General features: G+C 39.8%; 1 protein-coding gene across 6 annotated transcripts in view; it reads left to right on the top strand.

The window, feature by feature from the left end:
- The window catches only part of ESRP2 (epithelial splicing regulatory protein 2), a 48,532-nt gene that overhangs the window by 23,252 nt on the left and 8,118 nt on the right, over nt 1-17,162 (top strand). For 4 of the 6 annotated variants that reach the window (XM_014942552.1, XM_014942555.1, XM_014942549.1 and 1 more), the window contains exons 5-15: nt 1,349-1,463; nt 2,236-2,334; nt 2,456-2,510; nt 3,311-3,421; nt 4,236-4,368; nt 4,572-4,614; nt 5,155-5,456; nt 7,436-7,657; nt 8,985-9,183; nt 10,421-10,613; nt 11,633-11,816. In XM_014942552.1, the coding sequence (XP_014798038.1) occupies nt 1,349-1,463; nt 2,236-2,334; nt 2,456-2,510; nt 3,311-3,421; nt 4,236-4,368; nt 4,572-4,614; nt 5,155-5,456; nt 7,436-7,657; nt 8,985-9,183; nt 10,421-10,613; nt 11,633-11,816 (1,656 nt within the window). The remainder of the gene's footprint in view (nt 1-1,348; nt 1,464-2,235; nt 2,335-2,455; nt 2,511-3,310; nt 3,422-4,235; nt 4,369-4,571; nt 4,615-5,154; nt 5,457-7,435; nt 7,658-8,984; nt 9,184-10,420; nt 10,614-11,632; nt 11,817-17,162) is intronic. The other 2 variants (XM_014942553.1, XM_014942554.1) reach the window with 2 other exon arrangements.

Genomic DNA, 17,162 nt, shown 5'->3' with positions numbered 1-17,162 from the left:
TTATTGGCTGCTCCCACATGAAGCAGCAGATTCTACTCCAGGTTCCTGCAAGGGCTGAGGGCCAGCTGTCCTGCACAGGGAGCAGAACCTTGCCTTTGGTGGTGGCTCTGGAATTGGCTCGCTGGGCAGGGTCTGCAGCAACCCCACAGGAATGGGAGCTGCTGACATGGAAGGAGTTGACTGATCCGTTGTATTTTGTTTCTCTATATAAGGGTATTGGCTCATGCTGAGTTTCTACAAATATTCGTTTGGCATTTGTGTTATATTAAAACATAACACTGGCTTTTTATGAAAAGTGCATGTTTGTGTAGGGATGAAGCAAGCAGGGAAACAGGAATGCTATTTAACATTCAAACATGATAGTACTTCTTCCTTCTTTCTTTTTTTCCTCACTTCATGCCATCCTGCAGCGTGGATTGCGGGTAATTCTTTGTGCTTCCATCTTGAAACAAATGGACTAAAACAAAACAAATGCTGTAATGATGTGGAAGAAGTGATTGTCCATATTGGATCAAGTGTTGAGTCTCTTAGTGCTGTATTGCTTTCTTTTTGCTTGTTTTTTTTTATTCAATACTTTTTCAGTTGTGAAAGTTCTTCTTCCTGCACATTAAATGTTAGTAAGACTCAGACTTTAGCTCTTGCTGTTCCTAGCATTCTAGGAAGCATTACCTTGTGACTTTCCTCAATTCTTTACTTACAAAGATGGGTGCTGTTTGGCTAGACCAAAGTCAAACTGTTATATAGTAAAACAGTTGGAGAATATGAGAGAAAAAACAGTGAATTAGACCAGAACTACTTATTTTATTCCTTGGAAAATAAGCTCATGTCTGAGTGAAGGGCTGCTTAAACATTTGTTTAATAATGTTATATAATTAAAGTTCTTATCCAATGCACAACAGTAATGAATAAATGTCTTTGAGTTGCTGGAAGGTATTTTGTACACTGTAACAATATTTATTTAAACTTTGTTATCATGTTTTGGTACAATATTGCTTTTCAGTATAGCCACAAAAGAGAAAATACGGTATCCTAAACGGAAGTATTTATAAACCAGCAAAACCTAGATATTTTTTATGTGTGTTTTTTTTTTTTTTCTCACTCCCCAGCTGTCCTGTCTAGCTGTTTTGCACAGGTCTGCCTCTCAGAAGCTATTTGGGTTCCCTCATCTAGAGATCTATTTCTGTAAGGCTGTGGAATTTGAACTGTGTTACAAAGGATTGGTCTATTGTAGACAAGCTGATGACATGCAACTATGTGATTGTTGTGAAGCTGCCTCATTCAGTCCAAAAATGTTAATTGGAATTTAAAGGCATGTTGTGTACAAAACAAACTTTTTGTCTTCTTGTAGAACTTCCTGCTGTCAGACTGCTTCTATTCCTTTTATGACCTGCGCAAAGAATTTCACACTTGCTACCCTAGTTCAGCCCCCGTGAAAGATCAGACCATCAAGACCATGGCAGAATGTATCCTTTTGCTGCAGCTTTTACACCAGAATCAACTACACTTCTTTAGGTTTTAAACTGTCATAGTTACAGGTTTCATTGTTCTAAACTAAGATGTGGGTTTTAAAAACTCACAGGTAAAATAGAAGGAACATTTGCTAAAGTGTGTGCTGGGGAGAGGAGCTCTGCTTGTAATACTGGGTTTTTTTCCCCCCATTTGAGTCTAACAACTTCTGACAGTGTTCAGTAAATCCACTAAAGAAAAACACGTCTTGTATTGATACTTGGTCTTGAAGGAAAGGCTTAGCTGTCAGTGGGCCTTTTTGGCACCAGCTGGCCTGTAAGCTTCTGCTGTTTGCAGCTGGCAATAGTCCTCTTCTATCATCCTGACTGAAATGAGTTTAAAACAAGAACTAATTTAAAGAACAAAGCAAACAAACAAAAAACCCCAAACCCAACATCCTACATCTAAATTTTAGAATTGTTGTGGCCTAGCTGAATGTGGTTAAAGTTCAGTTATGTTTGAAGTGAGAGGAACTTACTCTCTTTTGGTTTGCTTTCTTTTTTTTAAACTGTTAACACGGAAATGATGTAAGCTATCAATAGTTTTCAGACTGACCGTTAAAGTGAATATTAACCAGTTTATGAGCACAGTAACAAATGTCTAATGGTCACGTGTTCCTGCGAAGACCAGTAAATTTGATTACCAGTTCTGTGTTAATATCAGAAAAGCCTTATGACTTGTTTATAAATGATTGTGCAAACCTGTTATTTTCTATAATTGCCTGTTTAGATCTAGGCTTAGGGACAGATGAAACAGAGGAGGACTTTGGCGTGTGGCAAGTGAAAACCATGGTGGCTATCATTTTCAGCATGCTCTCTGAAAGTTGTAGTAAGTGAACTATTTATACAGAATGCCAAAATCTGTCTTTTCTGTAAAAACCGGCAGCGGTACTGTCATTCTTAAGTAATCTCTGACCTCGGTTATATTTAAACTTCCTGTTTTGTTGCAGATCACATATTTACTGAGCCTGAAACTGTGAAGTACAAGTACGAAACAGGTCCTTGGTAAGTGCCCTTGTCATGATTGTTTGCAATCAAAGATGAGTCTTGCCCAGAGCAGGGAGAGCCTGAGAATGTTTCCCCGTGGTCACTGTGAAGGCGGGTTGGTTGGTGGACAGACCCCAGCTGGTGTGATGAATGCTGTACTTGAGTCCGTCTCTTTAAAGTCACTGAAAGTGAAGCGCTCTTTGTTCTCTAGCTTCTGTTCTGCGTGGCAGCCAGGGTGACTTATCTTACCCAGCGGTGAAGAAATATTTGTGAACTTTCCCTAAGTCAACAGGGGGAATGGCTAGTGCACCCCGTACACGGAGTGGCGCTTCTGGAGAGCGGTCTAATACGCTACGTTGCCTGCGGAGTCTAGGGAGAGAGGAAACAGAATCATTCTTTGTTTTCAAATACATTGCAGTAACTGGAGAGCGAAACATCTTAAGCATAATTAACATACTGATATTTAGGACTGCCTTGTAACCATCTATGTTGGATTGTTAGATCTTCCAAATAAAATTAGGCCAGTTCCTTGTTGCCTCACTGTGAGCCACTCTTCCTCTTTATTATGTTTAAGGAACTGCAGTGTGGTGACAACATAGTGCATCTTAGGTGTTGTGTATAGAAAAAGATTATTCCAGTTATCTTTCCATTCTTTATCGAAAGGAGAAATGGAATTAGAAGGGTCCCAACTGCAAGTATACTCCTGATTAACAAGCTAAATTAATTGCAAAGTGAAATTTGGTAAGATAGTGGAAAACCTATATTAAAGCTTACTTTGGCTGTGGTTTTTTTTCTTTTTTTTTTTTTTTTCTGTGCAGTAGTAAATCTGAAACAGTCGACAGTGAGACAGTAATACGTGCCAGAGGTTTGCCATGGCAGTCTTCAGACCAAGACATTGCTCGATTTTTCAAAGGACTCAACATTGCCAAGTAAGATAGTGAGAATTTGTCTTGCTTTGTCATTTTGTCTTTAATGTCAAGTTCTTTTAATATTTGTTTAACACACATCCCCACGCCCCCCACCAGAGTCCTCCCTTTTACTGTCTTTCCCCATACTTGCTTCTTCCTACCCGCTGGTCGTGATAATTGAACAGATTTACCAGCTGTAGGAGTGCAAGAAAGAGCAAAGTGCGTGAAGAAGAAAAGAGACTTATCAATTCAAAATTAACATACGCTCATTTATTGCTGGTACCTAAAGGGAGAAATCCTACTGTGTTAATCAAGGCAAAGTTCAAGATATAACAGAAGCTTTAATTTTCTGCCAGCTCTTTAGCATTCTGCTATACCTCCTAACAGGCCAGATTCAGCAACCTCCAAGTGCTGTTTGGAAAAAAAAATTCACATGACTGCTGTGTGTACACCTCTGTGTATATCTGTATATACAGATATATAGAGAGATATATATTCCAAATTCTCAGCAGTGAGAAAATACCATTTTTTACTTAGAGGTATGAGAAAATTCAAATCTGTGTTTCTGAGATGATAGGAAGGGCTTGGAAATTTACATCTGCATGGAAGTTGAGAAAGTGGTGAACAGCATCAGCTCTAAGATCTCACTGGAGCTGATTCTGCAGTATTATTGTGTTACATTAAAAATGAAAATTAAATATGGATAGTAGCAATTTCTTTATCAGTCTGTAAACTCCGTGTTACAAAGTCTGATTTCTCTACTATTCTTATGCAATTGTTAAATGTATTAAAGATTCAAACTAAGTTTATGTTTTTTGTTGGTTTTGCCTTCCAGAGGTGGTGTGGCTCTTTGTCTGAATGCTCAAGGAAGAAGAAATGGGGAGGCATTAGTTCGGTTTGTCAATTCTGAACAGAGAGATCTCGCACTGGAAAGACATAAGCATCACATGGGTAGCAGATACATTGAGGTAAAGAGCAGTGACTTCAAACAAATCTTTGGAGACCAACCTGAATATTTTAGATTATAAATGAGAACAAACTATGCTTCTGTTTTGCTCAAAGTACCAAAATGAAATTCTCTCACACATGGAAGGGTGAGTGTGTTTTAGAGCTGAATGCTGTAATTTTCATGTGTGGTCTTTTTCTTTTCTTTTTTTTTTTTCTTTTTAAGGTTTACAAAGCAACTGGGGAAGAATTCTTAAAAATTGCAGGAGGTAAGTGATGCTGGAGTTCAGTGTAATTACTTAAGTTCAGAGGACTATTGTTCTAGTTCTGATTTTTTTTCTTTTTTTTTTTTTTTTTCTTCCCCCCCTTGACTGAGGACACAAACGGATAATGAAGTAGCTTTTCCTGTTTTGCCTTCCAAGAATACTTGACCATGTCAAATTCTGTTTTCACGCGGTTGAATTTGAGCTGTGAGCATTTGGGCTGTGATGTTCACAGACAGGTCTTGCTGTCTGGGAGGAAGATGAGCCTTTGCAGTGGCAGCATCTGTGTACCTTGTATAAATTCACACTAATCTCATCTTTGTTCCAATTTCATTAAAACATGAAACGCTTTCAGGGTAAGGGAATTTCACTTCAAAATAGATTACTGGGAGTTAGTGGTGTCTCAGGTCTTCTGTGGGTTTGTTGCTAGCTGCTTACCCTCCTATACTGCTCCTTCGTGCTTTGCTGCTCTTGCGTCCTATGGAATTGGCTCCCCAGCATAGCCCTATGTTGTTGGCTGACCATATGTTCTTCTCCTCCTGCCAGGCACCTCCAATGAAGTGGCCCAGTTCTTATCTAAGGAGAATCAAGTCATCATCAGGATGAGAGGCCTTCCTTTCACTGCTACTCAAGAGGATGTCTTGGGGTTCCTGGGGCCAGAGTGCCCAGTCACAGGAGGGAAAGAGGGACTTCTCTTTGTCAAGTACCCAGATGGCAGGCCTACAGGAGATGCATTTGTGTTGTTTTCCTGTGAAGAATATGCGCAGAATGCACTTAAAAAGCACAAAGAAATACTTGGAAAGCGTTACATTGAACTCTTCAGGAGCACAGCGGCCGAAGTCCAACAGGTTGTAACTACTGGCTGTGGGACTCGAACCCTAACAATTAAAATGTTTCTTCTAAAACTTGCACGCAAATATGTTGTAGACAACCGTGAGAGTTATTTTATTAAAGTGAAGTTCTAGAAAGGGCAGTATGTGCTTCCTGATTGGCATGGAAAATTGCGCAGTATTGTTTTTTGCCTTTTTTACTGCCACTTTTGGTTTTTTGACATCCCTTAGGTTGTAAAGTAAAAGTCACTGGATATTTCCCTTCTACTTAAAGGTTGACTGATATCACAAAAATAATTCTAAAAATATACTCTATTGACAGCATTGATGTAGCACTTCTTGAAAAGCTGCAGCATTGTCTTTGAATTCTGGTCTCCCTGTATAGAATTTCTAACATTAAATCCAAATCTGGATGCATTAGAACAGCTTTTAGTTTCCAACAAAGCAGTTGTAGGAAGAGTTACCAAGATGTGTCTGACTTCTGGTGAAAGGAAGTGAAATATTTGTTTTCCTGAGGTAATATATTTCACTTTTTCCCTATCCTTCACCAGTTCTTAAACTGGTAAAAGTGTATTATTTTGGCTCCAGCAACTTGAGCTGGTGAAAATCATCACATATTGCATTTTTCTACCTGACACAGAATATTTCTAGATTGATAATGTCAAAGGGAACCATTATGAGACTTTACATAACCACTTAATGCAGTTACTGTTTTGACCTATGTGACACAAGAAGCCTTTTCTGTAGAAGGGTTGGGGCAAGGGAAAGAATATCCACACTTGCAAACTTGCCATTTACCCCCCTGATATCAGATTCTTGGCTGCATGTCAGAGTAGATGAAATAGCATGGTAAGATTTTTTTTTTTTTCTTTTTTCTCCTCCTCAAAGAGAATGATGCTAAAATATTCAGTCACAGTGACCAAGCCTTTGCTCTCACTTTCGTTAGGGAGACCTGGATAAAACTTACATTCTACCAATACATCATTAATGCTTCTTCTATGACAGCTGCCTAGGGTGACACCCTAATTTTTTTTGCTGCTTGAGCAAGAGGTGATTTTTTTTTTTTTTTTTGAGAATTACAGACTGCTTGTTTGAGTGATTACGAGAGAGAAAGCCAGCTCTCATCTCCTTAGTGTTAATGCAAAGTAATTACAATATTCTTTACACAGCTGAGGGAGATTTCTGGCCTGAAATGTGCTACAAGTAGGTTCATGAAGGAAGGATTCTGTTGAGACAGCCTCTGTAGGCTGAATCATTGTTGACAAAACTAAAGCTCTGTAACCTCTTTTTTGGTACCTCTTTCAGTGGAATGTGTTTCTTTATTTTCAATAATCATTGCTAAAGATATTGTTCAGCAGTAGACCCCAACGGCAAGTTATGTCCTTTTGTCATTTGAGAATGAGTCAAGAGAAACAAAAAGTTGAGATAAAGGTCTCCTGTAGTGCTTATCCTTTTTTCTTTTTGTTTTAATTATTTTTTTCTTCCCAGAAACCCTGTACTTGGAGATGAGAACATGTTAAAAAATTGAGTACCCTCACTCAACCGATTGGGTTTTACGAATTAATTACAGCTAGTGTTTTTACTTATTAGTTATTTCAGGTCTCAGTTCTTTTAAAATAACTGTTTTTAATTTACCCTAATGTAAGAAAGAAGTGTATGTGACAATACTGGTTTATTAGCACAAATCTGATTTTCAGATGTTTGTTGTCAGGATATTCTAAAATGAACTGTAATTGGCTTTTAACTTCTTTATAAAGAAATTAGAAAGAACTGTTATTAGGGTCTAGCAAATTAGATTTGTTAGACTTCCCCTCTCCCCTTCTGAGTTTTAAACTTTCAAGTGCCCAACAGGAGACTATTCACAATAATTTGGTTTAAGAAGGTTTGGGGTTTTTTTTTCTCTGATGCTGGGAGTGGATTCATTAGTATTGCGAGAATTGGTTTGTGCTCAGCCAGACGATGTGTAAATCTCTGTCAATGTGCTTTTTTGCCAACAGGTACTTAATCGCTATATGTCAACACCTCTGATCCCCACTCTCCCCACTCCCATCATTCCTGTCATACCCCCGCCCTACACCATTGCCACGGGCAGCATACGGGACTGTGTCCGGCTCAGGGGCCTGCCCTACACTGCTGGCATTGACGACATCCTGGAATTCATGGGAGATGCCACAGCTGATATCAAGCCCCACGGAGTTCACATGGTCCTTAATCAACAGGTAACAGCTCCGTGCATGGGAGGGCTCACTTCCCAGTTACCGGGGGGCGTTAGAAGTCAGGGTAGCTTACGTGTTCCTGGCTGTGCTTTAGGTCCCCATAACCTTGAGAAAATACTCTCTTCTGTTTGCCTGTCTTTTTGTTCCTCCCCTTTACATACGCACTTGTTTTTCCTTCTATATATGTATGCATAAGACTGGGGAGGATGAAGCTTGTTCTTTTAATGATAGCTTTATCCTGGAGGCTCTCTTAAATAGTCCCTTGTGTTTCATCAAGTGCTGGAAAGACACAAGACAGAAATGTCTTGCATTGGGTGGCGTGGCCGCTCTGTCAGCTTCAGGGCCTGCTCAGTGGCAGCTGTGTTGTTTGAGTGGTATTTGTGGAAAATCTAGGGTTTCCTAACTTTTAACTTGATTAGAGATTTCTCAGGCTTTAAAGGAAGTTGATAATTAAAAATTGTTTTGGATATATTTTAATGACATACAGGGATTTTTTTCCTTGCTGTCTTGTGTTAAAAAATAAACTCTATTAGCCACAGAAATAATGTGGCATTAAAGAAAACAAATGAGAGCTCTACTATATTTGTTCTGGTTTTTTGTTGAAACTTTTAATATTTTATACACACAGAGATGTCTCTCAGGTTGCAGAAAATCAGACCTGGAAATCGCTTTCGGAATTAGCTATGGTCTTTATCAAAGCATGTTTGGAGCTTTACACTGTTGGAGCTTTACTCGCTTTCGGAATTAGCTATGGTCTTTATCAAAGCATGTTTGGAGCTTTACACTGTTGTGCTATTACCCGAAAAGTAGCTACAAGGGAAGGCAAAGCCAGACCCTTCCTAGAGCTTCACAGCAGAAGAATAAGAGACAATATTAATAAACTGCATCAAGGAAAATTCCAATTGGGTTAAAAGAAGGGGGAAAAAGAAACCACAATGAGAAATTGGTTAAACACTGGAACAGGTTCCCAGAGATGCTGTGGAATCCCCACCCCTGGAGACGCTCGCGCTTCAAGCAGAGGCGGCCTTGAGAGGCCTGGTGTAACTTGGAAGTTCGCTCTGCTTTGAACAGCGTTTGGATTAGAGGCCTCCAAACTTTGTTTCCATGCTAAATTATTCTCTATTTCTTCCTGCAGAAGACGGAAGTGGCTTGTGTTAACTGGGTGCTGGTTGCCTAAAAATAATTGCTATTAGTCATTGGTGCCAGATGAGGAAGAACGATACAGACTTTCAGTGGATATTTGATCTTGGTGCTTTCTGCATTTCTTTGTGCTCCGAGTGCTTCAATAACAAGATTGACTGATGCTCATTTACCTCCCCCCTTCCCTTAGGGACGACCGTCAGGTGATGCTTTTATCCAAATGAAATCTGCTGACAAAGCCTTTATGGTGGCTCAAAAATGTCACAAAAAAATGATGAAGGACCGTTATGTGGAAGTATTCCAGTGTTCAGGAGAGGAGATGAACTTTGTTTTAATGGGTGGCACTTTAAATCGTAGTGGCTTATCCCCACCGCCATGTAAGTTACCATGTAAGTCTCCAATTCTTCCGCTCTCTGCTGCTAAAGGCTGATATGTGGTAGGTGCTGAAGCTCTGTGGCCTTTCGCCTTTTGACTTGGGTTTTGCCATAATCAATAATCATCTATCTGTATACGTGCTGAGATTGGAATTGTTCCCTTGGGGCAATAACGGGATTGATCTGAGGCATTTTTATTGTATTTTTCGGTGGTGAATAGAGGGCAGCGAGGCCTCGCCAGTGAAATTGTTGCACACTTTGCTTTTTATGGGTGGACTGTTCTTCTGAGCTCTGCGGTAGACTTGCCTGTAGTGAAACCTATTTGGAATTAGAGGGAATTTTAAAAGGGGGAGAAATTCTATATTCTAGCTGCCAATGAGTGCTCTTGCTAACTTGCCTTAGAGCATATGGAAGGTACTCTATGGGCTTATTTTTGAAGGAAGACACCCACTGGGATGATACGTTAATAGACAATGGAATGGTGAAGTTGGATGGAATTTTTTTGGTTTGTTTTATTTAAGGTTATAGTAAAACTTATTGTAGAACCATAATGGAACTTTACTGTTCTAATTAGTCTCAAATTGGTCACTACAAAGCAGATACCGATGTACATTTGCAAAGTAGTAAAAAGCTGCCAAATATAGTATATAAAATCAATTTGACTGCACACCAAGCTAAGCCTAATGTTCCTATACAAATCAGGTATTTGTTCATCAAAATGCATCAGACTAGTGATTTAGTTGGGTATTCTTTTTTCCATTTGTTATATCCTAAAAATAGTTTCTGAAGTTGCAGGAGGCCTATGCATGAAGACTCATGGTCAGCAGTTGTGGATGCCCATGTGTAGCTAATATTATGGTACTTTTGTCCCACAGAGTACAACTTCTGTTAGAGAGAACAGAGAGTGTGTTGGTGTGCACGCCGGCTTTCTCTACGCACATGGCTTTATGCTTTCTCTGAATAACTCTGAAGTTCCCTACTTTCCATTTGCATATGGACAAGGCTGCTCAGCTCTAGGAGCTGTGAACTCTTAGGAATTGCTCATTTCCAGTGCCCCAGTTGTCGTTCATGGTGATGTAGCAGGGGGCTCCAGGGGAGAGGCTAGAGAGCATCCTTTGTACAAGTGTTCATTAGTCACGTCTGGATTGTATTAATCACATTGGGATGAATAATTCCTTTCCTATAGCAGAGATCTCCATTCTGATTGTTTTTTGTTTTTTTTTTTTGTTGCTGTGTCCTGGTTTGGTTTTAGGTCTCTCTCCACCAGCTTATGCTGCTTTCCAAACAGCAGCTGTGATCCCAGCAGAAGCAGCACTTTACCAGCCACAAGCCCTCTTGCCAACCACCAGGGCTCCCCAGGCCTCCGCGGCTGCTCCTCCAGCTGTTACCTACTACCCAGCTCAGGCTGCTCAGCTTTATATGAATTACACAGCCTACTATCCCAGGTAACCTCTAGGCTTAGCTACTTCTCTTGATGTTTCACCGCAGTGGAGCAGGCACCTGTGTGGTCACCTGAGAACTGCTCTTAAATTTGTACTTCTGTAGATAATCCTGGGAACTTGATGTTCACCAGCAGAGACAGTAGCCATTTTAACCAATTGTCTGTGGCCATCTAATGAAGTTTGGCTTTTCTGTAGGTTCTGTTTGAATCTCATGATAATGTTAGTCTAGTATTTAACAGTGGTTTTGGCAGTGGGGCAGTGTCATCGAGGCGGGTCTATTTCTTGGCCGAGTGAGAAGCTGTGTCAATACATGCTTCTACCCTCATCCCTTAGTTTGTTCTTGAACTTACAATACTGTTTCCACACTGAAAGACTCATCGTGGGTGTGTACTACGTTTCATTTCTTATATCGGTGTGTAAGCAAAGCAGAAGATCTCCACCTTTTCCCTTCCCTCAGATGCTATCAACGTGGCTCACTGAAGCCTGGTACTTGAGTCCATGGGGCAGTAGCTTGTTCACTGACAGTTCCTGGGCTTGTGACACTTCCTAGCCCAAGCATCTAGTAAATTGCTAGACAAGCCCTGACCAGAGATGCTACTTTACTTCTTTACTTACTCTTCTGTGGCTCAGAAGTACCAAATGTGGGCTCTTGCCTGCTTTTCATACTTTGATTCCTCCCCCCCTCCTTTTTTTTTTTAATTTATGGTTTTATTCATGATCTTAGAAAAGTCATCTGCAGCTACTATTTTTTTCCTCCACTGTGAAACAGCAAATGCCACTCTTTGTGTCTTCAACCACAAATGTTAGCTATTTTCCTTTCCCTCCCTTCTCTAAAAAAAAATTATGAGATCCTGAAGAGAAAGTCAGTCGGTCCACGGAGAAGTTGGCATCAGGGCTGCTTGGTTTTATGTGGGTTTTGGGCTTGTTCTCAAATGTAAATTTTCAGTTTCAACTTTGCCTATTCAGAGTACTAAACCCAGTTATTGGTTTTCATAACAACTTTGCCCCTCTTTCTCTTTCAGCCCTCCAGTATCCCCTACCACGGTGGGGTATATTGCAGCTCCTCCAGGAGCTGTAGCTGCTGCTGCTGCTGCCACTGCCACCCACACTCCGATTCTGCCCCAGCCCGGAGCGTTAGTCCGTATGCAGGGCTTGCCCTATAACACCGGAATGAAGGAGATACTCAGTTTCTTCCAGGGGTACCAGGTTAGTATGCAGTCCCTCTCCTTGATACTCTATTTGAGCCTTCGAGTAACCATCAGTGGGGATCAAACTGAGCGAGTGAGCGCTGTTGGAAATCACTGAACAAGTGTGCAAGCTCAGTGTCGTGTATTTAACTGGCAGACCAAAGTGCCAAATACAGTTTGCCTCATTCCTTATATAATAAACAAACCCTAATTTGAAAGCAGTGATTTAGCATCTAGAGTTAGGGTTTGAGTTTGGAGAGGGAGAAAGCACAGAGCCCCAGCCTGAGTGGGGCTGCCAGAGAAGGTGAGAGCTGCCAAAAGCTTTCAGTCTTGGCCACTTTTTGGTGGGAGCCCTAGGCAGGGTCAGCAGTTGGCATTCGGGCTTAAAACTTCAAGTCTGCTGAGAGCAAATTTGTAGTACAAAAGGCTGTGACCTAGGTGTGGTGACTTGCTTGCAAAAGGAGAGAGACAAGACACCTCTCTCAGACGTTCTTGCAAGAACTAATTATTTTGTTTACAGGCAGGATCATTTTCCATTAGAACTGCATTAAATTGCAACCTAAAGGAAAACTATTTTCCAAACCATAGCAAAGATTCTATGTGCAATAGGTAACAGTCAGTATGTACTGATTCAGTGCTCAGTCAGTGAGCAAACACTTAAACTTACTTTCTTGAGCAACGTTAGAAAAAAAAGCACCATGTACAAATGTTTTTTCCAGCAGCACTTATTTGAATTCATGGAATGGGTCTTTCCATGTCTTCTGCCTTTCATCTCTGAGCTTATTGTATCTATATCCTTGTTTTGTCATCACATGTTTGCTAAAAGGAAAGATAATTGAATATGGTATATTCTGGTGAGTATTTAACTTCTGTGGATAACAGCACTTACACAAATACCGAATCTGCCCTTTTGATACTACTCGGAAGCACTGGCTTAAAATTCTCTTGGTGGGTCTCAAACCACTCTTCAAGTGATATGTGTGAAAAGATGACAATTTTTGCATGTTTGTCCTTCAAAATTTTCTAAATTGGATAACAGTGGTATTATTAAAGGGTAAGATGCAAATGGATTTTTCTTAACACATAGCAGCATTTAATACAAAATATTCAGACATAGTACATTTTAATTTTTGCTTTCTTTTTGTTTTTTTTCTTTAATTTGTAGAGCCAGATATCTCCTATGTAAATAAATGTAGACTGAGAACAGATGCTGAAATATGTATGTTCCAGATTTTGAGCATTTGGAAGATACAGTGCTCTACCTGTTGTGGTTCCTTTTCAAATGTTATATTTATATTTGAAAATAGTTGGCATACTTGGTTTTTCAGTGGAAAAATTTGCAGTTTAGCTTATAAAAAGTGTGATGAATTTTGACAAACATTAAAAAGAAAATGAATGTCATTGTGTTTTAGGGCTGCTTCTTAGACAGATAATTCCAGAGTTCAAACCAAATTCAGTTACTTGTGGCTTTCATGATTTCCAGACAAACAGTAGTAAATATTATTCTGTTGCTTTGCCATTAATATATTACCTTTTGGTGTGTGTGTTTGTTTGTTTGTTTTTTGACTGGGTATTTTGGTGTATGGATAGTGGGTGTATTAAAACCTTAAGTGAGGAAGCCTGTTTTTTGAATTGAAATTCAACTGGAAGTATAAGTGCACCTTTGAAAAATGTGACCTGAACCTGTCTGGAACAGGTCAGGGAAGCATCTAGTATCTCTGTCTTCCACTAAATCTTCAGTTTAGTGAATCTGGACTTTGGGTCTGGTGCTCAATTTGCCCTTTTTCTTGTTTCTGCATTTGGAGAGCAGCTCATAGAGTTTGTATTGCACAATGAAATGTTTCAAATGAATAGAAATTTTGCTACAAGGTGAAACGATATTCTGCTGCAACCTCCTGTCATCATCAGTTACTAATATTAAATTGGTCGCCTCTTTGATTTCTTTAGAAGATGTTGTCCAAATGAGATCGGGTTCAATATCTTATAAAGGAGCCAAGGAATTATTTTGAATTGTTCTTGGAATCCCACATGTGGTAATGCTAGTTTTATACTCACTCATTCCTCTAGGGGAAAAAAGAGGTGGTGACTTACTGTATTGGGACAATGTTATGTCTCTGGTGCAACAACTAATCTTTTTTTTTTCTTTTTTCTTCCCCTTTCCTCTCTTCTCATATATATATATTTTTTTTTTCCATTTTCTGCTGCTGCCCAAGGAATTGTTGCACGATGCTTCTGCTCGTTTATAAAGTGAGCCCCTAATGATTGTCAGTGGTTTGGGCATGGTTTCAATCTCTGTTTAACTAATTGATGTTGGTATTCAATGGGCTTCAATGTTGGTATTCTGGGAACCAGATCAGAGATGCTGAGATTGAAGGGTGATTTTTGTCTTCATATGTCCCTGTCTGAAAGGAATAGGTTTTAAGTTCCTCCTTTATTCTCCTCTGTTTTCTTCCTTCAGTCCGTGGGCACTGTATATTGCATGTATGCACACTGCTACTTAAGCAAAAGCAACTTTTATACCAGACCTGCCTCGTAAGAGATAGACTTTGCTTATTATGGGCTTCAACAAGCTGGTCTCAACATCAGTACATGCTTCTAATAATAAATAATGTAAAATCTGCAGATCAGCTTTTTAATTTTAATTTAATTTTATCAGCACTAGCCTCTTGTTTAGTGGTTCATCAGCTTGGTTTCTTCTTGTAGTTCTGCTTTCTTTCTTTATTGTTGAAAAGTCCTTCCAGTTTGCATGTGTTTAATGTATCTTGTATTAATCTTGAAAAACTTGTGCAGAATTATAATAGTAAATATTGAAGATGACAATTTTCCCCATCACCTTTCTGTATAATACTGTAGTATACTGTAGTCTTCAGAAGAGTTAATATTAGTACTCTCTGATTCAGCACATAATTCATGTTACACTGCTTTTTAGTTGTACTGTAATGCATTTGATTGGCCATTAATTTGACTCCAGTCGAATACTGGCTACATAGCTACGGACATTTAAAAAAACAGCTATGACAGCAGAAAACGATCAAAATCACAACCACAAAAATAGCTACTGTATAATTCAGATAGGGCAGTGGGATGTCTATGATTCTGACAGGGGCTAAAACACCAGCTGCTCGGCAGGTGCTGGTCTTTGGGTATTATGTTGAATTGAGGGATCTGTGGATGTTCACAGGAAACTTCCCTTATAATGAAAAATATGTGATTGTGAATTGAAAAAACATGTGATCCTAGAATTAAGAAAAATAATTTCAGATCATATGGGGGAAAAGTCCGAGGAAGAAGTAGTGCAAAAAGAGTAATCGCACGCAACAGATTTCTCATCACTCTGTACAGTTGTAGAAACAGTCAGAGAAATCAAGCAAATACGGAATGAACGGGTGTAGTAGTTGGGTGATCAATTTACATGAAATTGTTTGTGTGTATCAGAACAAAATTTTTTGCTGAAAAGTATTTTTCTTTTATTTACTGGCTAAATCCTCTATGGATTTTCCTCTTTAGCCACTAAATGAATCAATGAGAAATATTTCTCCTCTCCAAATAACGGCTTTTTTTTGCACTTATCAGAATGCAGGAGGGAAGCAGATTTAGATTGGAGATTAGGAGAAAGTTCTTCACTGTGAGGGTGGTGGAGCACTGGGACAGGTTGCCCAGGGAGGTGGTTGAGGCCCCATCCCTGGAGATATTCAAGGTGAGGCTCGACGAGGCCCTGGGCAACCTGGTCTAGGTGGGGGGGTCCCTGCTGACTGCGGGGGGGTGGGACTAGATGGCCTTTGGAGGTCCCTTCCGGCCTGGGCAATTCTACAGTTCTATTGCTAACATTTGTGGAGTTACTCTGCAAGCTATTCTGGCAAGAACTGGTAGTTTCACGTACAAGTAGATGCAATTTAACTGTGCCCGTGGTCTTAACTGACCAAAAGCTAGTTCACAACTGTCACCTTAGCTAGGAGTTAGTAGTATCTGCCTAGTTTCTTGGAGAATGGCATGAATGTAAAGTGAACTTGTCTCTGCCTGAAAAGGACCGTGTGGATCAGTTCTTAGGAAGCAGACTTGTTATTTCGGCAAGTTGTGTATAAGTGTAGTGGTATGTTTCATGCAGAACTAGTAAAAAGCTGAACTAGAAGAAGACTGAGATTTAGGGCCCATGGTCACCATCTTGGCTTTATTTACAGTCTCCTGAATTTGCTGAAAAAGGCTAGGATGAAAATGTAGGGACTTCTTTAACTATGCATTTTTATGTCAGAGAAGTTTAAAATAAATACTATTCTTTAAACCTCTGCTGGGCTTAGGTGCCTTTTATCTGCAGCTAAAAAGAGCTTTTGCAGTGTATTAATCCTTCAAGTCTTCCAAGTTGGAGAATTCAAGGCTCATTGTTGGGAGGGGAGGAGGGTGACTTGTGCTTAAAACAGTAATAAGGAAATTAAGGGAAGTGGATGGATGGCTAAATTCCAAGGGCATTAACAACATTTCTCTCTTGTATCAGGACAGCAGGCTTCATTGTCGATGACTTTTTAGGATTAGGTTTTTTTTTCTCTGAAATGCATGCTTGAACAAAGAAGTATTCTCTGTTTCCTATGGGTTTCTTTTGAAATCTGACTCTTTGTAGCCTGAGAAGGTTACCCCATGGTCTGTGCCAGTTCTAGGCATAGCACCTTCTGATGAGGGAAGGGAAGGGGAAGAGGATGTGGTAGAGGAAGAATTCCCACTTACTGGTATTGAAGTCATTATTTTATGTTCACCCCATGCATTCAGAATCTAGCATGCTGTTTGTTTTGCTTTGTTCCTAAATTTATCTTTCACCTGGAATTGTTGCTTGTGTGGAGAAAGCACCTGTGAGACTGGGTCTAGTAAATTAGTGGTTACTGCCTGTTGCCTCCCATGCCTGAAGCACAGAAACTTAAGATGTATCATCTTTAAGCTGAATTTTTGGGAACAGGCATTAGATATTTCACTGTCTGTTCCAGGAAACATTCAGGTGGTATCTATTCTGCAGAGCACTCAGGTGGTTCCTGGTGCTTGTATTGGTGATCTAAAAGTATACTTTATTGGCAAGGCCCATTTAGGGTATTTCTTCTGACACCTGTGCCAAATGTCACAGTTACCGATTTGTCAAGTCAGATTCTATGTTCCAGACAAAAGGGTTTCTTCCCTTTGGGAACTATTCTATGTTGGAGTTTAGTAGTAGTTTAGGCTAGAATTGCAGCTGCAATGCTGAAGTGGCCATCCTGCTTGGGATGTTTTCCTTTCCAGGTGGGAACTGTTTTTATCTTTCATTTCCCCTTGGTTTTTTTTCTCAGTTGGGCCATATCTAAATATATTTCCCAATTCTAATTTTGTTTTTAGCAATGGATTTCCCCTC

Source organism: Calidris pugnax, unplaced genomic scaffold (genome assembly GCF_001431845.1).
Source record: "Calidris pugnax isolate Ruff unplaced genomic scaffold, ASM143184v1 scaffold28, whole genome shotgun sequence".
Taxonomy (NCBI): domain Eukaryota; kingdom Metazoa; phylum Chordata; class Aves; order Charadriiformes; family Scolopacidae; genus Calidris; species Calidris pugnax.
This window is presented reverse-complemented; position numbering and strand designations above follow the sequence as displayed.